The sequence below is a fragment of the Xenopus laevis genome, chromosome 1L (assembly GCF_017654675.1).
Source record: "Xenopus laevis strain J_2021 chromosome 1L, Xenopus_laevis_v10.1, whole genome shotgun sequence".
Taxonomy (NCBI): Eukaryota; Metazoa; Chordata; class Amphibia; order Anura; family Pipidae; genus Xenopus; species Xenopus laevis.
In genome coordinates this window covers 191748518-191773651 of record NC_054371.1, presented here as the reverse complement: position 1 = coordinate 191773651, position 25134 = coordinate 191748518, and the positions used below count along the sequence as shown (strand labels likewise).

The following is a 25134-nucleotide window of genomic DNA, read 5'->3' as shown; positions in this document are numbered from 1 at the left end:
CACCATACTTATTTCCAATTCCTTACTTGCATTAAAACTCATTGTTATAAAACATTCTTTCCAGGAAGCAAACTAAACCAAACACAGATGTTAATGTTTTATATAGAAAACACATCAACGCTTCTTCCTCTTTTATTATAAATATTTAATGTTTTCTATGCCTCAGTAATGATAGGCTGTTAGAATTGCTTACAAGTGGTTTCAGATCTCTTACCTTGCAAAGGATGTGAGCTGTTGCACCTTGCATGACATTCCCTAGTGTAAAACTCTTCAGCTTTGCCAAACGTACATTCTATCATGAAAGGCTGAACAAAAGCACTCTGGATTTAATGATGATACTGCTCCGGTGTTTGGAGACAATATTGAAATAAAAGTCAGAGTGAGCAGTTCATTTGTGTTGTAGCTGGCAATTGCTTGTTCTCAAATTTACTTGCCATTTTCAAGCAAATTGTTGCATTCATGCTCCTTTTTATCATTTTATCCTTGATTTAGTATACTGTAGCTCTCATATTCTCTTTTTAGATACTGTCCACATTTATATACTGGGGATTTAGTCTGTTTCAGCGCATGCATTATTGATTTGCCTTTTTCTTTAGGGCCATATAGTGAAGCACTACTGAATTTTCTCACCAGATACTGCAGAAAACAGTGTATTGTCTTGCTATCGATTTCCTATTTTATTTATTAAGGACAGTGCATGCAGCTCATTATAGCCTTTGCTAAAAGGATGAACACCAATATATTTTACATTTTGTATTGGTTTTGTAATGAACTGTTGGTAATGAATAATGTAACAGATCAATAATTTCTAAAAGTTAAACCTGACTTTGAAAACTGTTTATGCTCCCTGACACATTTAACTTAACAGGTTCACACATTTAGACCCTGAGGGAGGAATTTGCTTAACGCATAAAAGAAAAGCAAGAAGTATTTTGCAAAGTAACCATTTAAATGCTGGAAGTTTAGTTATTTTTTGTACCTGCTGGGCCATCTTTGTGAACAGGTTAGAGAAAATCGAGTAATTTATATTTACTTATCTAAAGCAATCTGTGCGTTTCAGTACAAATTGTACATATATCTTGCTCATAACTTGTTACAGGGTTACTATTGTAAAACTAGATAGGATATGACAACCAAAGCATGCTTTTTTCTAACAGTAATATTACTCAGTTATTCAGTTATGCTGCTAAATGGATGTCAGGAGGAGGAAAACCACAAAGAGACCACTGAAAACATACAATGCATTTGCTTAAAATAGACATAATGCAGCAGTGCAGACTTTCTAATTTCGGTACATTTTTTCTTTTTATATGGTATGAGTGTATTTACACAAATGCTATATACAAGTAAAAATTGTACTAAAATGCAGTAACGAGTTAATCAACATCATATGAAGATCTGTGTCTGTTTGAGAATGCAAAAAAAAAACATCCATGGGGCTGATAGGCTGAACATGGTCCTTTCCCTAGCAGCTCTAATTAAAGGGAGTCTGTTAACAACACACTGAAGACTCCTTTAAAATCCCATAACCAAAATTAACCAGAGAGATAATACATTTGACATTTTAGTAAACTAAGTTTTGTGGCATTCTTATTTATATTTTGGTTGCCAATTTTTCCATGGGTTTCCAAACTGCAAGCATTTTTTGTGCAATATTTTTTTACCTTGGTAACTAGTTTGAGCTTCCTGCACCAGAGCAAAAACATTCCTATATATCTATATTGGTACATGGAATGACCTTAAAGCAAAATGCTTAACTGATAAAAAGTTATTTATAGTATAAGACAAGGACCATTATTCCTGGCTTTTTCTTTCTAAATGTTTCTTAATACATGAGTATAACTATGATGGTATCCTCTGTACACCCTATAAGAAAATCTACAGAGTTGTTGCTATGTAATGTTCTGTTTATAACCCCTGATATCTACCTTGGACAACACCTTACTGTATTTCTGAGAAAGGTGCTTAAAGAAACAGTTTAGTGTAAAAATAAAAACCGGGTAAATAGATAGGCTGTGCAAAATAAAAAATGTTTCTAATATACAAGGTCGTACTGGGGAAGCGGGACACCAGGAAAAAACCTGCTGGGCCACCACACTCGTGGGCCCCTCCGGCCCAGACCACCCTAGCAGCAAAAGAAGGTACGGTCTGCACGGGCTAAAGGGGGCTGCGGAGGGTGATCTGGAGTGGACCCTGCTAAAATACTGTAGTTAGTTAGCCAAAAATGGTCTAAATCAGCACTCACAATGACACAGCCGGTTGCTCACCAAATATAATATAATCAAGTCGTAGAAAGCACTCATGGCACATAATATTTGTAAAAACCTGAACAACGTTTATTCAATCTCCATGTCTGTCGACGCGTTTCGGTCCACACGGGACCGTCATTAGGATAGTGAACAGGAAGTGAGACACACACTTTATACCCCCACCAATCAATGCCTTATATCCATTATTGCACATATGATGCTAGTGTTCTAAATTAACTTATTTCTATTAAAGTGCACATATATATTTCATTAAATATCACAAGTCATAATAAGTTAAAAAGACTCCTAAAACACCCATGTATCATATAAAACATCCACTAAGTCTGCGCTTCAACACTTAAAAGTTCCTAATAACATTTACAACGATTGTGGAACTATAACTCTCAATAGTTTATCTTTTTGTAATCCTTTTTTCTTAGGCAACAAGTGTTGATAATCTTACACTGCCATGGATACTGTCTGAGAAACAAGCAACAAAAAGCACGGTGACCCTCTTGGACCTTTGTTTTGGAAGGATGGAGAATCTTAATCTACTTTATGTGGTAACTTTTATATTTGATCTCAAGAACGTATTGCAGGATTCAAACTAACCATGATGTGGAACTCTTGCTGGGAAGTCAGTTACGAGTGGCCTTGTTCCATGTGGTGAATTGTTGCTTCAATTTTCCAGACACAGTTGACGTTGACAGAATGCTTAGAGTTCGGTCAAAGCAGTCTGTAGAAAGCATATTTTATTAGTGGCTATCTCTTGTGCTGACATCAGAGGGAAAATTCCAGGTATTTTGTGAATTAATCTGGTCTCGGAAAAGTTACAGGTCCATTTCTGGCATTTACGCAACTCAAATATTTTACCACTGGCAATTCTCACTGATACCAATGCAAAGGGATTTTTTTGACATTATGTTTTCCACACTGGAAGAGACTTAAGCTGGCCATAGATGCAAAGATCCGATCGTACGAATCATCATACAATCGGACTTTCCCATCTCCCGACCCGCCACTAACCATTCAGATCAAAGTCTTACCAGTCAGATCAAATAAAGAACAGATCAGCAATGTTCTGCCCCTGACAGCAATCGTACGATATCTATGTCCAACCAAAGCTAGTGACAGTCTCCCACTGAAAATCGTACGATCGGCAATACACGCAGAGATATTATCGGCAGCCGACAAAAATTTTCTAACCTGTCCGATCGACCAAACGACCGATCTCTGCCGGACGAAAAATGTCGGGACTCTCCACACACGGTCCGAAAATCGTACGAATCCTCGATTCATACGATCAGACAACGAGAAAACAGTAGTAGGTGGTATTTCTTCACTTAGGGGCGGATTTATTAAGGTAGAAAGTGAATTAGAGGGAATTTTCAAAGTAAGAAAAATTCGAAGTATTTTTTGGATACTTCAGCCATCGAATAGGATACTACGACTTCAAATTTACTTCTATTCGAAGTAAAAATCGTTCGAATATTCGACCATTCGATAATCGAAGTACTGTCTCTTCCACTTCAATACTTCGCCAAATTAAACCTGCAGAAGTGCTATGTTAGCCTATGGAGACCTTCTACAACATTTTTTTAAGTCTTTAGAGATCGAAGGAAAATCCTTCGATAGATCGCTAAAATTGTTTGATTTGAACGATTTAATCGAACGATCGAATGATTTTAATTTGATTGTTCGATTGCCAAATTCGGTGAAAAATCCTTCGACTCCGATATTCGAAGTCTAAGTATTTTTTACTTCAAAATTCGACCCTTGATAAATCTGCTCCTAAAAGTCTCACTTTATGGTTTTTAAAGGGGTGGTTCACCTTCAGAATAACTTTTAGTATGTTATGGAATGGACAATTCTTAACAACTTTTCAATTGGTCTTTACTTTTTTTTTATAGTTTTTTATTATTTGTCTTCCTCTTCTAACTACCTCCAGCTTTCAAATGGAGTTGACTTACCCCAACAGCCAAAAAAAACCTATTTCCCTGTGTGGCTACAATTGTATTGGTATAGTTACTTTTTATTACTTTCTTTCTTTTTAGGCCTTTCCTATTCATATCCCGGTCTCTCTTTCAAGCCACAGCCTGATTGATATGTTAAATTAGACCCTAGCCACCAGGTAACTGCTGAAATTCCTAACTGGAGAGCTGCAGAACAAAAAGCTAAATAATTCAAAAACCACAAACAAAAAATCAAGAACAATTGGAAATTGTCTCAGAAAAGAATTCTCTACATCATACTGAAAGTTTATTTAAAGGTGAATAACCCCTTTAACTGCTGTATCTGTGCACTTCATATTATTTAGCTTCTTGTGGAAGATGCTTAGAGAAGATTCAGTTTAACAATCTATTGAAAATAATTTATCTCACATCTTTTAGAACATCAGCTATTATCGCTGATTTTCAGGTTTTGCCTATGATTATTTTACTTATTCCAATTGATCTGCCCTCATTGTTCTCATGCCTTTAACTTCATTGAATAATAAAATGTGCATTTAGATTGCATATTTATTTTTTAAAAAAGTTATAATAAATTAGGGATTAGCTGTGTACATATTTGCTGTTGAAAAAACGTTTTCCTTATGCCATAGGTCTTATACTGCACAAGGATATCCTTGCACTTGATGGACTGTACATGATACAATCTTATACCAACTTCTATAGTTTTTTTTCAGCCCACGCGTAGGTAATAAGGAGATTATACATTGCTGAACTAATATCACAGAGCCATGTTTTTTCAAAATGTGACAATTTCAATGATAAACTGGATGATATGTCACAACAAACAATCCTGGATGTATGGGTACTAGGGATGCACAGAATCCAGGATTCGGTTCGGAATTTGGCCTTTTTCAGCAGCCCGCTGAACCTAATCTTAATTTGCATATGCAAATTAGGGGCAGGGAGGGAAAAAATGTTTCCCCTTCCCACCCCTAATTTGCATATGCAAATTATGTTTCGGTATTCAGCCAAATCTTTCGCGAAGGATTCCGGGGTTTGGCCGAATACAAAATAGTTGGTACCAGCTATTAAATCTGATCCTTCGTTTTATGTGTATATTCAGGTATGGGACCTGTTATCCAGAATGCTAGCGGATCCCATACCTGTATACATATACATATATTTATATATGTCACCTTGAGAAAAGGTCCCAAAAGGGACCGAAACGTAACGTCGGTTACATATGCAATAACACTTTTTCTACTTGCAAAAAAACCTGGTGTTGCTGGTCTTTTTTATCTTTATATATATATATATATATATATATATATATATATATATATATATATATATATATATATATATATATATATATATATATATATATATATATATATATATATGTATTTACTGATATAATAATATTTTAATTAATTACTTTCTTGGAAATTGAAAGAACATAAAAAAAATAACGCATGGGTAAAACAAGCTTTTCTTCTATCTATTGTTTGTTTTATGGGTGTGACCTTTCTCATTTCAGCTGAAGGAAACTGCCACTGACAGCTCATGATATCCTCTGATCTCACTTAAAAAAACATTATTTCAATTTCTGTCTCAGCAGAAGTGCTTTCCTTGTTGAATAATTCATAGCTTCCAACTTCATATAATGCACCTGCTGACAGGATTTTACATTGCTTATTAAAGTATATGCAGCCAGCTCTGCAATTAAGGCTTTGAGATGGGCCGTTCTATTGCTTGGATGCGCTATTGCAGTGTATTGCATTAGGATAACAAAAGTATGTATTTGCATCTCAACTGTATGTTGTACAAAGTCATTACCTGGGCAAAAGATCGCATCATAGGTTTAGCATTATTGTAATTAAATAATGCAGGGAATATAAAGATAACATTTCCTCTTTTTTTGCTGTAGGCTGACCTCTATTATTAAATCAAGACTGGAATTTCATTTCACAAACAAATGGAGCACTAATATCTTTAGTATATTGTCCTTTATTTTGCAGGTGAACGGGCCCTTATTATGCTGAATATGCGCAGTCTGCTGTTTAATCGGTTGTAAATTATATTCATTATTAAATTCGCATTCTCTTTCAAGATTAATTTATCCACTTAGGTTTTAAGTCTAGAAATTCAAACAATACATATACTCAAAATTATGTATCACTCTGCTGTACTATATTTGAGTCCAAAGCACAAAGGTACATGTGGCAATTTGTCTGCTACTGAAAATGCTCTGCCATTGGCAAATTGTAGACATGCCAGGTGGCCACTCCCCAGGAATGACTGCTTTTAGAAGATTGTTATCCATTCTTTTGAATAAGAAGCAGTGACAGGTGGGGAAGGACATATTGATGCCAAATGCCATATCTCATCAGCCATTGAGGCATACAAATGTGCACCTGTATACCGCCACTTATCAGCATTAAGGGAATACTATACCCCTCAAACAATGTAGGTCTCTATAAAAAGATATTGCATACAACATCTTATATGAAAACCCCTGCTTCATGTAAATAAACCATTTTCATAATAATATACTTTTTTAGTAGTATGTGCCATTGGGTAATCTTAAATAGAAAACTGCCATTTTAAAAAAAGTAAGGGCAGCCCCCTGGGGTCCTATGATTCACGGTGCACACAAACAAACCATACAGGTTAGGTCCCAGCTGCCCCTGGTCATGTGACTTGTGCCTGCGCTTTAGGAGAGAAATGCTTTCTGGCAGGCTGCTGTTTTTCCTTCTCAATGTAACTGAATGTGTCTCATTGGGACATGGGTTTTTACTATTGAGTGTTGTTCTTAGATGTACCAGGCAGCTGTTATCTTGTGTTAGGGAGCTGCTATCTGGTTACCTTCCCATTGTTCTTTTGTTTGGCTGCTGGGGGGAAAAGGGAGGGGGGTGATATCACTCCAACTTGCAGTACAGCAGTAAAGAGTGATTGAAGTTTATCAGAGCACAAGTCACGTGACTTGGGGCAGCTGGGAAATTGACAAAATGTCTAGCCCCATGTCAGATTTCAAAATTGAACATAAAAAAATCTGTTTGCTCTTTTAAGAAATGGATTTCAGTGCAGAATTCTGCTGGAGCAGCACTATTAACTGATTCATTTTGGAAAAAAGTGAAAAAGTGATAAAGTGATACTGTCATGGAAAAACATGTTTTCAGTTAATAGTGCTGCTCCAGCAGAATTCTGCACTGTAATCCATTTCTCAAAAGAGCAAACAATTTTTTTTTATATTCAATTTTTAAATCTGACATGGGTCTAGACATTTTGTCAGTTTCCCAGCTGGCCCAGTCATGTGACTTGTGCCTGGAATTACTTTCTGGCAGGCTATTTCTCCTACTTAATGTAACTGAATCAGTCTCAGTGGGACTTGGCTTTTCCTATTTAGTGCTGTTCTTCAGGGGCGATCCTGGCCCCTCTGCCACCTGAGGCAGCCGGCAGTTGCTGCTGCCCCCCCTCCCCCAGAAATTCGCTCTTAAAGTACCAGGAGCAGCATTTTTGCTGCCCCTGGTACCTAGTGGGGCGCTGCCGCCAGAGGCGACAGCCTCAACACGCCTCATTGGCGAAGCACCCCTGCTGTTCTTCCAGGGAGCTGTTATCTTGTGTTAGGGAGCTGCTATCCATTGTTCTGTTGTTAGGCTGCTGGGGGGGGGTGATATCACTCCAACTTGCAGTACAGCAGTAAAGAGTGATTGAAGTTTATCAGAGCATAAGTCTCATGACTGGGGGCAGCTGGGAAATTGACAATATGTCTAGCCCCATATCAGATTTCAAAACTGAATATAACAAAATCTGTTTGCTCTTTTGAAAAATGGATTTCAGTGCAGAATTCTGCTGGAACAGCACTATTAACTGTCAGATTTTTGAAATCTGACATGGGGCTAGACATTTTGTCAATTTCCCAGCTGCCCCAAAAAAAAAAATGTTTTCCCATGACAGTATCCCTTTAAGGTAGCCTTAAATGGATTCTATCACGATTTTTATGGTGTAGCTTTTACTATTAAATTTCACTGTGTACATTGCAAATAATGCATACTACCATTTAAAATTTTTGTGTAGTTGGCCATCTCAGTGCATTGTTCCTGGTTCTGAAATTTCAGAAGGAGCCAGCACTTCACATTGGAACTTCAGATAAGCTATTGTTTTCTCCTACTCAATATAACTGGAGGAATCTTTGTTGGACTTGGGTGTTTTACTATTAATTGCTATTCATTTTAGGGTAAGGGCACAGGGCAGATTCGGGGAGATTAGTCGCCCTGGCGACAAATCGCCTCTTCGGGGTTACAATCTCCCCGAACTGCCACACTTTGTTTTCCGAAGTTGCCTCACGAAGAGAGATTGTCACCCCGAAGGAGAGGAGATCTGATCTCCCTGAATCTGCCCGTGTGTCCTTACCCTTAGCCAGTCATTAAGCTGTTATCTTGTTACATCCCATTGTTCTGTTGATAGGCTGCTGGGGGGAACCAAACCAACCAGAGTGACTGCTGCTTATCAGATCACAAGTCACATGGCTGAGGGAAATGAAGAACTTGTCTAGCCCCACATCAAATTAAACATAAAAAAATCTTTTTCTAATTTGAAAAATTGATTTAAATCCAGGATTCTGCTGCTGGAGCGCTATTAACTGATGGATTTTGAAAAACATGTTTTCCCATGACAGAATCCATAGGATATGGGGATTCGAATTCTGAGGAAAAAAAACCTTAGCAAAAAAAAAAAACCCAAGGTGAAAGGATTTGTGATAACAGATGCCATTCCTACTTAAAAATGGAATTTCTAAACCACCTTTATAATATGTTATGTACTTTTATTTCCTGGGATAACTGTCAGTTTAAAGTATCATATACAAATGTTAAATTCTTCCATGCTTTCTAAGGACACAGGGGTCTGTAAAAATATAGAGAAACATATTTTGTGCATTATTTTACAAAGTGTAGTATTTGAAAATTGAATAAAAGGGCAAGTTTATTTTAGGTGAAGCACATTAGAGATATTAGCGCACAACTTGTTCAGCTGCCTTCCGAAAATAAACAGGGAAGATAAACACTGGACGCAGTTGCTGACAGATGCCTCTTCCTCTTGTTTTAACTCTGTTTATTTTCTTGCTTTAGGCCATTCACATAACAGCAACATATCTGAGCCAGAGCTATGAAAAATTGTTTGCATATTCATTTCAAAGGCTAAAAGTCTTGCTTTGTGTTGGTTTTCATGCTGAGTCAAATCATGCCCCTTTCAAAGCGGTTCTGGGAGTGCCAGCCGTCTAATGCTAATTCCCTCTGGCCTGCCCTTTTGTCCTAAGATGTTTCATTGTTGTGCAGGTGCTACAGAGCTATGCCTGGAATTCTGCTCCACATTTCTCTGTTTTTTTGTTTCCTTTTAAAATGTTCTGCATATTTCCTTGCATGCTTGTTTATTTTAGGGCTTATATGAATATGTGAGGCGTAGCATAGAGTTATACAATATATCCAGCCCAGGCACCTTTCCAGCTGTATTGCTATAACAAATCATGTCAATTTTTAAGCCAGGACAAATACTATTTACTTTGGGAAGGAAGAACATTTGGTTCTTTATCAGTTTCTCTTGTGCTTTGCAGTGTTTATTTTGCTTAAAGTTTAAGCGTATTCAGTTTTGATGCAGAACAGTCATGGAGGATGAGCTAATACCTGTCTTGCCTAAGGGCTTTAGCACACGGGCAGATTCAGGGAGATTTAGTCACCTGGCGACTAATCGCCTATTCTTCAGGGCGATAATCTCCCTGAACTGCCTTCCGCCTGCTAAAAGGAAAAATTACCTGCTGCAATGCACTTGCGGCACTTCGATTTCCGAATTCGACCAAAGTTGCCTCACAAGGAAACTTCCGGCGACAACGGAAATCGAAGCATGGCAAGTGCATTGCCGCAATCGATTTTTCATTTTAGCGGGGAGAAAGCAGTTTGGGGAGATTGTAGCCCTGAAGAAGAGGTGATTATTCGATTAATCTCTCCGATTATGCCTGTGTGCTAAAGCCCTTAGGCAAGACAGGTAATAGCTCATCCTCCATGACTGTTCTGCATCAAAACTGAATATGCTTAAACTTTAAGCAAAATAAACACTGCAAAGCACAAGAGAAATTGATAAAGTACCAAATGTTCTTCCTTTCCAAAGTAAATAGTATTTTGTCCTGGCTTAAAAATTGACGTGATTTGTTATAGTAATACAGATGGAAGGTCGCCCTGAAGAAGAGGCGATTAGTCAACAGATGACTAAATCTCCCCAAATCTGCCCGTGTGCTAAAGCCCTAATGAGCTTATGGGGGTCTAGGTTGCCTTTGCCTATATTCTCTAAACCTCAAAATTTTGATTGCAAGTGTGGGATGAAAGAGCTCCTCAAAGATAATTGTACATTGTGTTCCAATGTGGATTCCCAAATAAAACTGATGCACAGTGCCCTGATCAGCATCTGAAGTACAGACCCATGCTGCTCTGGTTGGCATATGACCTTGAAGAAATATAATTTACTTTGAATGCTGTTTTTCTATTTGTTAGTCCATTAGTAATGACACTAAAACATGGGTTTCTTTCTGACAGAGTGCACTTGAGGGAAAACTCTGCAAACTATTCAGGCAATTACATTCTACAAAGGAGACACTGAGCCTTATTCTATCCCCTGGAAAAGAAGTCCCTGATTCAGCTTACCATATACTGCCAAAAGTTATCTATGCTCGATTAATGAATCATTTGACAGTGTGTAATCAGTATGTGGAGGAATGTTCTAAAGATTTACTAACAATGACTCTGATCGTACCATCTGCACCATGGGTAAGTCTAAATGTTGTTGTTTTCATTTTTATATCCAAAGCTGGGGTGAGACAGAGGCCTTCTGCTCATGGGGTAGAGCCGTTGCAGAGATGATTCACGTTGCCTACATAACCCTGTTTCTAATGACAACTTGTGACATCAGATAATCACAAGACACCTTCAGTGTTTCATACTGTTATACATTTGAATCTGGAGTTCTTAATCTTTCTTGAAGATTTAACTCTTGAATCATCTTCTTTCCTAATGAAAACAACAGGAACCATCATCTAAGACAATAAAATAATCCTAAAAATTACTTCAATATGGTAATTTTGAGACTACAATACAATAAACTAAAAGGTGGAAAATGTGGCATGGGGCTCATACTAAAGGTAGTTGTATTAATTAAGGATAAATAATCTCCCCAGGGTATCCAACTAGGGAAACATGCTCCCACGCATGGTTGCTCCCACTGATTTCTCACATTTTGTTTCACCTTTTTCTTGACCTTTTATCTGTGACCTATTCTTTTTTTTTTTTTTTTTTAAGCTTTTATTTTTTTATCATACATATAGAGGAAGAGAAAAGATAGAAAGAAGAAGAGTAGTGTCTCAGGGGCCAAAATAGTGGTATACAGCAGGTTGAGTTTTATTATATACAGATATATATATACTTCACTTTATTGTCTCTGGGCCATCACCCAGGTACCCCATACTGTGTGTGACCTATTCTTAGGTGTTTTATTTCGCTAAACTACTGTTAAATACCATCACACCATCAAGTAATCAAATGGTGAATAAGAACACCTTTTAGCATACACTATAACCAGTATTACAGACCTGCCACTTCCAAATACCCGATGGAGTCTGACACAGTTATATAGTGAATAAAGTACCTCCTCTTGTAAAATATAAGGATATTATAAGTTACCGAGGAGTTTCATGACCATATAAAAACACGAGGCCGAAGGCCGAGTGTTTTTATACAGGTCATGGAACTCCGAGGTAACTTATAATATCCTCATATTTTACAATTGGGGGTACTTTATTTATTATAATACACAAATTTTAGTGAGTCATGTGACAGAAATTACATCACTACTCACCGTTTATAACTGATGACATCACTACTCACCGATTATAAGGATATAATTTACAAGATATTCATGGCTTTTGTGTATTATATAGTGGATAATGTATCCCCTACTGTAATTTATAAAGATATAAGTCACCGAGTATACAGGTCACATAACTCCGAGGTGACTTCTGATATCTTTATAAATTTCTAGTAGGGGGTACATTATTCATTATAATCGACATTTTGGGGGGGGGGGGTCGGAGTCGAAATTCTGGGCGCTCTTGTCTGTTTCTGACACGCCGGCGTCCGTTTCGGACGCGCAGCGTCAAATTCAGCGGCCTGGGGCCCCTGTTATAAACGGTGCGTTCTGACGTCAGATGCGCCGTTTATAAGGATATAATACACAAAAGCCATGAATATCTTGTAAATTATATCCTTATAAACGGTGAGTTCTGATGTCATCAGTTATAAACGGTGAGTTCTGATGTCATTTTAGTCACATGACTCACTGAAACTTGTGTATTATAATAAATAAAGTACCCCCAGTTGCAAAATATGAGGATATTAGAAGTTACCTCGGAGTTCCATGACTTGTATAAAAACACTCGGCCTTCGGCCTCGTGTTTTTATATGGTCATGAAACTCCTCGGTAACTTATAATATCCTTATATTTTACAAGAGGGGGTACTTTATTCACTATATAATTTACAGTCTGGTCTCATAGGGAAATGACCAGACTGTAGATTATATAGTGAATAAAGTACCCCCTCTTGTAAAATATAAAGATATTATAAGTTACCGAGGAGTTTCATGACCATTTTTATACAGGTCATGGAACTCCTCGGTAACTTCTAATATCCACATATTTTACAACTGGGGGTACTTTATTTATTATAATACACAAATTTCAGTGAGTCATGTGACAGAAATGACATCAGAACTCACCGTTTATAACTGATGACATCAGAACTCACCGTTATCATTTACAGGATATTCATGGCTTTTGTGTATTATAAGGTAATATATACACAGACACTTGGAGCCGTATCCATGATGTGGTAATTTCCTGGTGACCATATGCTCATGGTGGGAAAAAATATGCTTCTTCAAGTTGCATTTATGTCTCATTTTTCCTTTATTTGTGTTGTGTAATAAATAATTTGTTTACTGAAATTGGTTTAATTTTGTAATTGTGTCTTTAAAAGAATATTGTGTTCACTTCCCACCTCTTTAGTCTGAAGTTGCTATAACTTTCATATTGCAGGCACAAATGGAATGTTTGGTCAGCCATGAATTTACTGTGGAGAATGTGCTGGCAGCCTTGCCTGCTCTTCCCAGGGGTGCTCCCCAGCAACGGGCAAAGCGAGCAGCAGAAGCACTGGTAAAAGCTGCCAGTTATTCCAGATTAATGGCACTGCAGCAGGTATTACAGATATTGTTGACTTAACGATTTTTACTTTGGCAGTGCTGAAGAACTCCCTACTGGGTTTTTTTTCATTCTTTACATACAACATTCAGAGTACTCCGTTCCATGGAAGTGATGCTCTTATATTTTATGTGAATACATTTTTAATTCAATTTAAAACTATGTGCTTTATGCTTTACTTTGGCCATGTGCAATTTTATATATTAACATTATTGGATCCCTTATCCAGAAACACGTTATCCAAAAATCTCCAAATTCTGGAGGGCCCTATTACAATGCAAGGAAATGAATGTGGTTTGTTTGTTTGTTTTTACTAGGGATGCACCGAATCTAGGATTCAGCTCGGAATTCGGCCAGGATTTGGCCTTTTTCAGCAGGATTCGGCCGAATCCTTCTGCCTGGCTCAACCGAATCCTAATTTGCATATGCAAATTAGGGGCGGGGAGTGAGATTGCGTGACTTTTTGTCACAAAACAAGGAAGTAAAAACTGTTTTCCCCTTTCCACCCCTAATTTGGATATGCAAATTAGAATTTGGTTCGGTATTCGGCCGAATCTTTTGCGAAGGGTTCAGGGGTTTGGCCAAATCCAAAATAGTGGATTCGATGCATCCCTAATTTTTACATATATAAAACCCTAACCACTTTGTGGTGTTTTAAGACAACATTTTTGAGTTTGCAAAAGCCTCACAAAAGAGTTGGCCAAATCAAAACCCTGATTGACATATTTAATGTTTTGGTGATAAAGTTAGCATAATCTCAGATTGAAGCCTGAAATGAGGCTATTAAAGGTGAAAGACACCCCCTTGGTAATTTTGCAACAGAACCAATAAAATACAACTCTGTTATAAAAAAATTAAAAATGGTGGCCACATGTGTGCATGCGCCTGTTTGCCATAAAATTTGAGCTAGGAGATCACTGGCCAATTTAGTGCACAAGCCAAATTATCTATTAAAGGGAATGTCAACCCAAAAAAAGTTTTGCCTAATAAAAGCAAACATAATTCTAAGTAACTTTGCATTCATTACAAATTCTTATGGCTTAAAAGTAACTTGTATATATAATGTAAGACAAGGCAGCTGATTAACAGACTTGTCTTTGCTCGGGAACTAAGACTTTTTGCATTGTTTAAAAAGTAACAACCAGGAGTTAAGCAAATGTTGCTTTCAATAGCAAATAACTGTAAAAGCACTGAAAATGTTTAATAAATGTATATTGGAACGTTGCTTAGAATGATGTTTTTCTTTGTATTAGTCAAATTTTTATTTTGGGGTTGATTTGCCCTTTAAAGGAAAGATGGAAAGCCATGTAAAGATGTAAAGATTGCCTTCATGTAGAGATGAGATAAATAAATGATTGGATTTACCATCATGTCTCATTGGAATATGAACAAGTCCTATTAGATTTCCATTTACTGGTCAAGTAGTTTAAGTCATATATATACTGGAAAATGTTTGTCCAGTTGTTTGAAAACTTGGTAACATTCAGCTTAATATATTTCAATGTAAAAGTGTCTATTTTCTACACTATGGGGCACATTTACCTAGGGTCGAATATCGAGGGTTAATTAACCCTCGATATTCGACCGTCGAAGTAAAATCATTCGACTTCGAAAATCGAAGGATTTTGCACTATTCCTTCGATCGAAGGAATAATCATTCGATCGAACGAATTAATCCTTCGAATCGAGGGATTTTAATCCATCGATCGAAGGATATTCCTTTGATCAGGAAATTGTTAGGAATCGTTCGATTCGAAGGTCGTAGTCGAAGTAGCCCATTCGATGGTCGAAGTAGCCATATTACATAGATTTGCGGTCAGTGCTACAGAGTCATATTTAAAGTGTGATTGCAGTATCCAACCCATTTTCTTCAAGAATGCTTTATTTTTTTTAGATACATGCATTAGAAGCTGAACTTGATTTCCACCGAAGTATTTACAGCCTGCAGGTTCAGTATACTGAAGCCGTATTCCAAGGGATTAAACAAGCCTACCACAATTTTCAAGAAAATGTTGCATCTGTTGTTTGTTGTCCACTAAAAGGTATGTTCACAAATATTTTAACCACAATGTAAAGCGCAGATTTATTGCAAAATCTATTTTTTTTTTTTTTATAAGTGTAACCCCTGAAATGTCTCCGAGTATTTCTTGACTCAAATATTTGTCAGTTGAGTTTGTCAACCACACACCAGTTTTCCTGATAGCAAACACACTTGAGAAAATTATTTAAGGTTTGAATAAAAAATTCTTGAAACTGTCAAGAGTTCCGAATTACTTAGCGTATAGAAGAGTTCAATTGAATTACATGTAGATGTCCCAATTCGATTGAATGAATCTTGAAAGACTGCAGCTTTTGTGTTGAGAAAACGGCAGCGACAAGAAAACACTCAAATCTGTGCGAGAATGTTGTTTTGTTTCTTCAAGTTCAAGCATCATGACCTTTGAAAAATAACCCCCAAGTTTGTCAATGTAAAAACAGATGCCAGGATGTAATAGTAGATGTAACTGTTATCTTCGAAATATAATTACTTTGTAAAACTTCAAACTATGACATATAGAAATCTTAATTTGCATCTTAATTTTTTCCAAAATGTAAACTATTTTTGTTATATTTATTGAACTTTAGACTACCTTACTTCATTAGCTTGATTGGATAAAGCCCGTTATAGAGATATCTGGCTTAAAATAGCCTGATGCAGCACTCAGACACATGCAATTTAATGAATAGCTTGCAGTTTCCAAAACCAGTGTCCAAGATGTTTAGTGTCATTTTCAACAGGGTAGATAAAATAGTTTGCTTGTATTGATTTTTGCTTGAAACAGAGCACTTCAAAGGCTCTTTCATATGGAACCAAGTTACATATTTTAGTATTTTGCAATCTCAACACTTGAAATAAGTGAGCATTTATTGTGTAATGTTCTTTTTACCTTGCAACATATGCAGCCACAGCTGAATGTTGAAACTGGCCAAGGTATTGTCTTGGCTAAAATTACCAATTCTTATGTCATTTGGTGTTGTCAAAAATATTTATGTGCTTGTGCTGTAACGGCAATCCAATACCTATTTAGCATGGATAAAGATGCATACCATGGATATTTATATTGAAGATGGCTTCTTATTCTTTGAACAATATTTCTTGGAGTTGCATAAAGGGCACTGCTAAAACATCAGCAAGTTTGATATGGTGTGCCATTTTACTTACTGGGGGGGGGGGGCAAGCTGTGCAGCACTCAGATTTAGTTGCTAATTTGTTACTCCATGTTGGTGCATCTATTCTCAAAAAGCACCAGAGCAGGGAACTGTTTGAATATCACTACACCACCATCTTTTTCAAGTTTTCCATGCATCCCTTGCTCCTACTGAAGCCTGGCACATGCTCAATGTTTCTCAAACCGTTTCTCTTTTTGAAGAAGTGGAGTACTAGTCCGGGGTAATAGCAAAGACTAGAATCATTAGGGAGTGCCCAACAACGTAAAAAAACCCAAGTAACTGTACCTTTTCATTCTCCTTTAACCTTTATCTTAGGTACAGATGCTCTGTATGTAAGATGTAAGGTCACAAAAACATCTTGCGCCCAGTAGCTCTTTTTCATTTCAGCAGATAATAATACCAAATGGGTGGTGCTCATCCATTGCAATGCGTCACCAATATGGAAATTACCTTTTGTAAAATAACTTTGTCAGCTAGCTGTGGAATTAAAGACTGAAAGTAAGAGTTTGAGAACTGATCTTCATTTCTTCTGCAAAGATCAAAGCTTTTAAACTTGATTCATGACAAGAACTCTTATGTTGGCTCAACCCATGGTGGCCACATGATGCCAGCAATTACTAATTCATTATAATCAAGACATCTGATGTTTACATAACTATTTGTTTTTTTTACATTCATTCTATTTTAAAGCTAGGTCAGTTTATATTGTATTGCACAGGTTTGTTATCCATTTATATCTTACAATATTCCTGGAAATCTTTGTTGCAGAAGTTCTTACTTCTTATGCAGAACTTAAAAGTGAAGCATCTGAAACAGCTTTGAGAAATTTCTTGACAATTTTCAAAAACAATGTGGAACAGATTCAAGATGCAGTTGACACTTTGACGCCATCAAAGACACAACAGCACGAAGGTAACAATTTAACTTGTTCAATTTAACCACGGCAAAATTGCTGTTCTCTTCTATAGGAGAAAATCACTCCTAGAACCATACGTTTTCTTTGATATGCTGATAAGAAACTATTCCATGTAATGTATGAGGATATATAGAGTAAAAAATAGAATAAAAAAGAGTTTATGCAGTACGGTCTCCCGCTGCTGAATACAAGAACTTTAATTTGAAAATCCACACTTCTGTAAAATTAACTTTTCTCCCTCAGGGCAATGGCGCACATAACAATTCCAGGCGATCTATCCCACTGGCAGTGAAAAAACACTTAGAATGGTTCCCCATTGATTGAGATGGCAATAGCTTTTTTAATCATCAAGGAGCAATTTCCAGTGATAATCTCCTGGAATTGCTATGCATGCTATTGCACCAAGGGGGGATAAATAATTCTTACAGAAGTGGGGCATCTGAAACGACATTTATCTGCATTCAGCATGAGTAGATAGTGCTGCATAAACTGTAGGCATTAGTCTCCCAGGTTACAAAACTTCTTAAGCTACGAGTACAACTATTTTGCATAGGTTGGTCAATTTCTGCTCAGGATGTACAATAATCTATGTGTGTTGAGACCCACACAAATGTATTTTGCTGATAAGCCTCAAGAAAGAAAAAAAAAACAGAGCAATGGCTGACGTGTGTATTTTATTCAGCAGAATAAATTATTATTCCCAGCTGCAAATGGTTTACGGGTGATAAGAATTCCAGGCCAGCGTTTGAGTTTGATGTGTGTATTGGGCCATAGACATTCACTGAACAGACTTTATCTGAGTGACCCCTGGTCAGATCTGTTCATTTGCAAGTAGAAGACTAAAATGCTCTAATATCTACTGTATGTGAATGAACTATTACATTTTGGAGTGCAGTATACACTTCATACTTGATCCACTGTTTGGCTCAACTTTCATATTCACAGTGGGAAACTGTAGTGTAACAGCATCTACTGTATAAAGTATGATCTAACTAGATATGCCGTGCCTTTTCAGCTTTCATTTGTAGTTTGCCTGACGAAGGGACCTTGGTGCTCCGAAAGCTTGCAATGTATTTGTATTGTTAGCCAATATCACTTCTGCAATACTTTTTGTATTTGTTTTTTGTTATAGCTGTATTTTATATAAACTTTAACTTGCAACACAAGGGCCAGAGACTTACTGCACAAGCAACCTCAGTGACTGTTAACATATCAGTATCTGACAGTCTATGTATCCCTGTTCTATTGGGCTCTCTAGATTCCCAATCTAGTATTCATGCCCATCTCTGCCACTAGGGGCACTGTGCTTACATTAATATGTCTATAATATATAAATCTTTTTTTATTGTAGTATCTAAAAAGGAAAGGTAGGGATACAGAAGGAAGAGGGGTGGGGAAACAGATAAGGGTAGAAGATCTCAACTTATAACATAATCTGTGTATACAATTGGATATCACATATTCTTCTGTATGGATAAGTAATTTAAACATCAAAAAGAGTAGGCAGTCCCTTCTTGCTTGTATACGTTTTTTTACCTTCAGTATAAGGAAACTGTATTGAGGCAGTTGCACAATGACATATATAAAAGCCTCTTTCAATGAATTAGTAACAAATTCTTGCTGTCATCGTTCTGTGTGCACTTCACACACTGACGTGTTTTTGTGCTCTTGCCAACGTATTTATACGGATACTGTGCTGAAAGTTTGACCCAGTCTTTAGACTGATCCGTAACAGGCAGGAACAGAGAGTGTGCTCATTCTTACATGTCCATGGTGACAAGGAGGAAAAACAGACAACCACATCCAGACACTGCAGATGACAGGAATGTGGGCTACAAACAGAATAGTCCAGTACTTATGATGCATATGGTTTGAAGGGCATGGAGGTCAACATGATACATTCATTTACCTTCTACTTGCAGAGACTGTTGGCATTGCATTACAGTATAGCAATCTTTCCTACTGGAAAGGGACATTTCTTCTAAAATTCATGATTATTAAACAGGATACCCAAGCCTTTGGAGTGAATGTAACTTTTCTTTTTTTTTGCAGAAAGTGTAATTTCCATTTTATGTTCTTCTGCACCTGCACTTCTGTAGTTATACCTGTGTAGACCTTCCTCTATGACTTCTGTTTGTAGCTTTTCTGAACATGTATTTCCCAAATGTAATACACTGAAATTTCAGCAAAACTACTCCACAAAAGATGCTGCAAACAAACTACTACATATAACTGCTACTTGTGCTTTATACAGCACCTTTCACATACGTTACTGTGGGATGTGGAGGGAGGTATTTTGTCACCGTTTCAACCTAATTACATTGATGGAGAAATGTGTTTTTAACTGAACATTTTGGACATTAAAGATACATTTAAGAACAGGTTTCTTTAACCTGTAGCATTTCAGCTGGTGACCTATGGATCCCAGATTCTCTGGCTGTGAAATGGACTTGTAGTATAAATATATATATATTACTGAAGTCACAGTACAAGGCGAAGTTCAGGTTTGGAATCTGTTATGCAGAATGCTTGGGACCTGGGGTTCCAGATGCTAAGCCTCTCAGCTGGTACAGTAAGATCAGTACAGGTATGGGACCCGTTATTTCGAAACCCGTTATACAGAAATTATGGGGAGACTCCGTTTTAATTAAATAATACAGATTTTTCACCTAATATACCTCTGTGGTCAAATTCCCGCCTTCCTCACTTCCATAAATTCCCTGATTTTTTTAATACTGGCCCCGTAAACAGGTCAGACGCTTACAGGATGTGTTACATGGTACCACAATAAGAAAATATGCAAAGAGTATCTCTTTAGTCGCACTTGGTATTTTTCTTCAATATTTTTTATGTATTCAACAATATTGATTAATTGAAGATCTCACAATTAATTTATACACAACAGAACAATTTTTATAAATTCATGTTATTATAAATTCACCATAAATTTCATCATAAATCACACTTTAGATTACACATATGAAATGCTATCTTTGTGCAAATTCAGCTCTGTAAATCCTATAGCATATTATCCAAAATGTAATTAATTGAAATTAATTTGTTTAAAAAAAAGTTCATGTGACTACGCAAACCATAATTTTATTCTGGAATTGTTTCCTGTTAAGAACATCTCATGGAGTTATTATTCAGCACACTCTTTGTTCCCTTCATTTAAGGCATTTTGTAATTCCCGGTTGTAAACAGAAACAGTCACGCTTGGATCATCTGAGTTCTTTAACGAGAAATGTACAGACCACAACCTATCTCAATTTAGATATTTCTTGCTCAGGCAGGTCTTCCTAGCACAATTTGTAAGAGTGGATATACAAATCTCCCAGCTTAAATTTAAATCTGTACTATGTTCTCCCACCCTAACTAAACCAATGTCTACATTGTACAAAACCTTACTGCAAACAATCCCCTCACCCTTCCAGAAGGCCTACCATAAATTGCAGACCGATATCCCAGACCTCATAGAGGAGGAATGAGATGAGGTAACTGACAGAAGCTACTATTCCCTATACTCCAAATGACTAAATCAGTTTAAATGGCTTCAGCAGCTATATCTTACACCTGTATGACTAAGATTCATGGGACACAATCCCAGCGCAAGGTGTCACAGGTGTAGGACACAAGGGGCAAACTTTCTACACATGGACTGGTCATGCCCAGCTGTGGCTAATATCTGGACTGAAGTTATGAACATCTTGGCAGATAAATTAGACTTCCCTAAGTTGCTAATGCCACAGGTGTGTATCCTAGGGATTTTAGATGATCTCATGACCACCAACCATGCCAGAACCAGATATAGAACACTCCTATACTACGCTAGGAAAATAATTGCTCTCTTCTTTGGGCGACTAATCTCCCTAAAAGCCCAAAGTTGCCTCATGGGAAACTTCGGGCGACTTCTGAAAACAAAGCACTCAGAGTGCCATTCCGCCATCGATTTAGATTCTAGCCAGCGGGAAGGCTTTTCTGGGAGATTTGTCGTCCAAAGAAAAGGCGATTTGATGCCGGGAGACTAAATCTCCCCAAATCTTAGCGTGGGCCCTTAACCTTAGCGTTAAAACAATCCTATTGGGTTTATTTAATTTTTAAATAAATTTAAAAGGAGACTTAATTAATGGAGTTCAAAATTATGGAAAGATCCCTTATCTGGAAAACCCCAGGTCCCGAGCATTCTGGATAATAGATCCCATAACTATATATAAAATATGGCATTTCTAGCCATATTAATTTTTAGGCTTTAATTCTCCTTTCAGTTTTGAGTAGTAACTGAATAATATATAGTGAATTAAGTACCCCCTCTTGTAAAATATAAGGATATAATAAGTTACCGAGGAGTTCCATGACCATATAAAAACACGAGGCCGAAGGCCGAGTGTTTTTATACAGGTCATGGAACTCCGAGGTAACTTCTAATATCCTCATATTTTACAACAGGGGGTACTTTATTTATTATAATACACAAGTTTCAGTGAGTCATGTGACAGAAATGACATCAGAACTCACCGTTTATAACTGATGACATCAGAACTCACCGTTTATAAGGATATAATTTACAAGATATTCATGGCTTTTGTGTATTATATAAAAATATATAACAATAATTTGATGCACTTGGTTTCAATGTATTCCTCCAGTTAGAATGTGCTGTCTTGTGGGGCGACTGCAACAGACCCACTGCACTTAACAACTGTGGCCATACCTGTATCAGTAATTCCCCAAACTGGCTCATACTTTTCAAAAATGTGCTTGTATAATGTTTTGTATGTAGAGTATATTTTATACTTCAAATTATGTGTTTACAGAGTCTCTTCTCTCAAAATCTTGATTGCTCAAACCCAATAAAAAATAATGCAAAATAATACCTTTTGACATTTTGGATATGGATTGTTTTCAAAACAAAAATGAAACAGCCGACCCTTCCTAATTGTTTTTTATTCTGTACTTTTTAGGTGATGAAGCCCTTTCAAAATTAGGTAAAGAATTCTTCCTTGCATTGGAGCACTCACTCAAAATCTGCGGAGAACAAAGGGATAAATCAGTTTATGAGATAGAAAAACTAAAAGATGAACTTGATCAGTCCCTAGAAACGCTTAATCATTTGAGGAAGGAACGGAAAGAAAGAGGGGGTTCTACCAAAAACCACCCTGTAAAGTCTGAAACAGGAGATGATGAAAAAGCAGGAATGGCTTCACTTGATCAAGAGGAGAAATCAGATGTTCTTGCTGAGAATGTTGAGCACATAAGGAAACCTAGCCAGCCATTTGCTTCTAGTAAGGAAAGACATCTGTTTAAAAACGAGTCTTTGCAGATGAAGCAAGGTTCTGGGAAAGACCATAGCCAAAGAAGTAAAAGTCTTCAGAGAAGTAAGAGTGTTAAATATCCCGCACGGCCTCCCTGGCAAGACTGAATAAAATGTAATATAATTAATGTACACTAGTGTTAACCTAATCGGAAATTTTAGCAAACAAAAATACATTTATTGAGAGAAAATACATTTTCAACAAAGTTTTCTTATTCAGGTTCCAGGAGGCCTTTTGTATAAATGTCAGTTCAAGTACGACAATCTGCAAAGAGCCTGTTTGGTTTTCTTAAAGTTTCATGTTTCAGTTTACAGCAAATAATTGGCAGATTAATTAGCTAGTTGTTAACTTTAAAACCAGATCAACTGTAGACGATTGTAGTGCAGGATAGGAGCCCTTTTGAATCCAACCTTCAATATAATGTCATTAATTTTGTATTAAATAAAACTAAAAAAAAAAAAAAGCCCATGTGATTATAACTACACGTGCTGTTAGTGTGATTTATGTCATAATAATGATCTATAATGAGCTATTAGTGTAAGAATTACTTCTATTAAAGAGCCATTTAGAGAAATCATCTGTAACTGACAAGGTTTCACTCACTCACTCATTCAATCACTAGTTCTGTTCTATGTGTTCAGCTTTAATACTGATCTCTCAGAGGCATTAACTTACAGATCTGTAGAACAGCTCTGATGTCTTTTATTAGTTCCGATGTCTATGGATTTCTATGGTGCACTCGCTTTCTTATAAGGATCTGTGTATTAGAAACTGAACATTAAAGTGGAGCAAGAAGCTAATGATAACGGCTCTAAAAAAATACATCTCCTGACCGTGTGTTTGCACTTTAATATCAACGATGTTCTCGAGGTTTTATTGTTAAGCTAAATAAGTGAAATACAAGGGCTTTTTAGTGGTTTCATAGAAAATAGTATATTCAACTTCAATCAGAAAATGGAAGACACTAATTTAATTTTCTGCCAGTAAATTATACACCGATATCTATATTTTTATATTAAAATAATCTCCTTTTAAGAATCCACATTCTTGTGCTAAAAGTACGTTAGAATGAATTTCAAAGAAATTAATTTTGAAGAAATAATCCAGGGGTTGAGATATCATTAATTTCTATCATTGTTAACAGTGAATAAGATGTGTGATTAGTGGGCGTCTGTATTTACATAAATGTTATTTTTATATATATCTATATATATATATATATATATAGATATATATATATAGATATAGAGATATATATATATATATATATCTCTATATATATATATATATATATATATATATATATATATATATATATATATATATATATATATGTGTGTGTGTATTCTTCTTATCTGGCAAGCTTCGGGTCCCATGCCTTCCAGGTATTGGCTTAATACATTTATTTATTCTTGTGTGTGCAAATGTGTATGTATATTTTGAACATAAAAAATATATTTCTCATATTATCCAAACAAAGATGAGTTCTGATTTATAGTATAGTCTCCACCAAGGGTATATGTGCTAGCAACAACTTGCATTTTCTTCTTTAAGTAAATAGAATTGTCACCTGGAAGTAAGTATAAGGAAATATAATAACGAGACTTGGGAACTATAACATATGTGGCAAACAGTCAGAACATACCAAACAAAATATATTTTATTAACTCAAAACCCAAGTACTGAGTAATATAGGTATGCTTTATAAAATGACCCTGAATTAATGTGAACCTTTATACTTTGTCTTCGCAACACCTGGAGCTCTGCATTCTTCCACCAAAAAAAGTGTATGTTGCTCCAGGGACATTGCTGTAGGAGAACCTTTCAGGGCACTAATATGGGCTTGTCACAAGCCAGTCACCTTTTTGTCCCTAAATCAGAATCTGTGTACTAGTTTGAAGTTTATTATATTTATAGTTTAAAATTGTTAAATCATTTTGTGTACAAGTATTATCAGATTGAAAATATTTGTTTATTCATTAATAATAAAATATTTTTTTGTTTCTTTGCTTTTAATTGCTTTATGATGATAATAAGTGGTAAGTGGATACCAGTCACATATTCTATTGCCTATTCTACTGCCTATTCCAGCTACTACTGACTTTGGGCCCAGCAGTTAATTATTCGGGTGCTACCAGGTCTTACTGCACAAAGGTCCAGAGACTCCCGCTAGACCATTGATCCCCCAACCAGTG

The 25134-nt window shown here is 36.5% G+C and overlaps 1 protein-coding gene across 3 annotated transcripts in view; it reads left to right on the top strand.

Annotated features, from left to right (window-relative positions):
- The window catches only part of LOC108717360, a 57491-nt gene extending 33568 nt beyond the window's left edge, over positions 1-23923 (top strand). For all 3 annotated transcript variants that reach the window (XM_041568441.1, XM_041568440.1, XM_041568445.1), the window contains exons 8-13: positions 2690-2812; positions 10789-11019; positions 13340-13498; positions 15396-15543; positions 17480-17623; positions 22589-23923. In XM_041568441.1, the coding sequence (XP_041424375.1) occupies positions 2690-2812; positions 10789-11019; positions 13340-13498; positions 15396-15543; positions 17480-17623; positions 22589-23046 (1263 nt within the window). In that variant the 3' untranslated portion in view covers positions 23047-23923. The remainder of the gene's footprint in view (positions 1-2689; positions 2813-10788; positions 11020-13339; positions 13499-15395; positions 15544-17479; positions 17624-22588) is intronic.
- The last annotated feature ends 1211 nt before the right edge of the window (positions 23924-25134 follow it).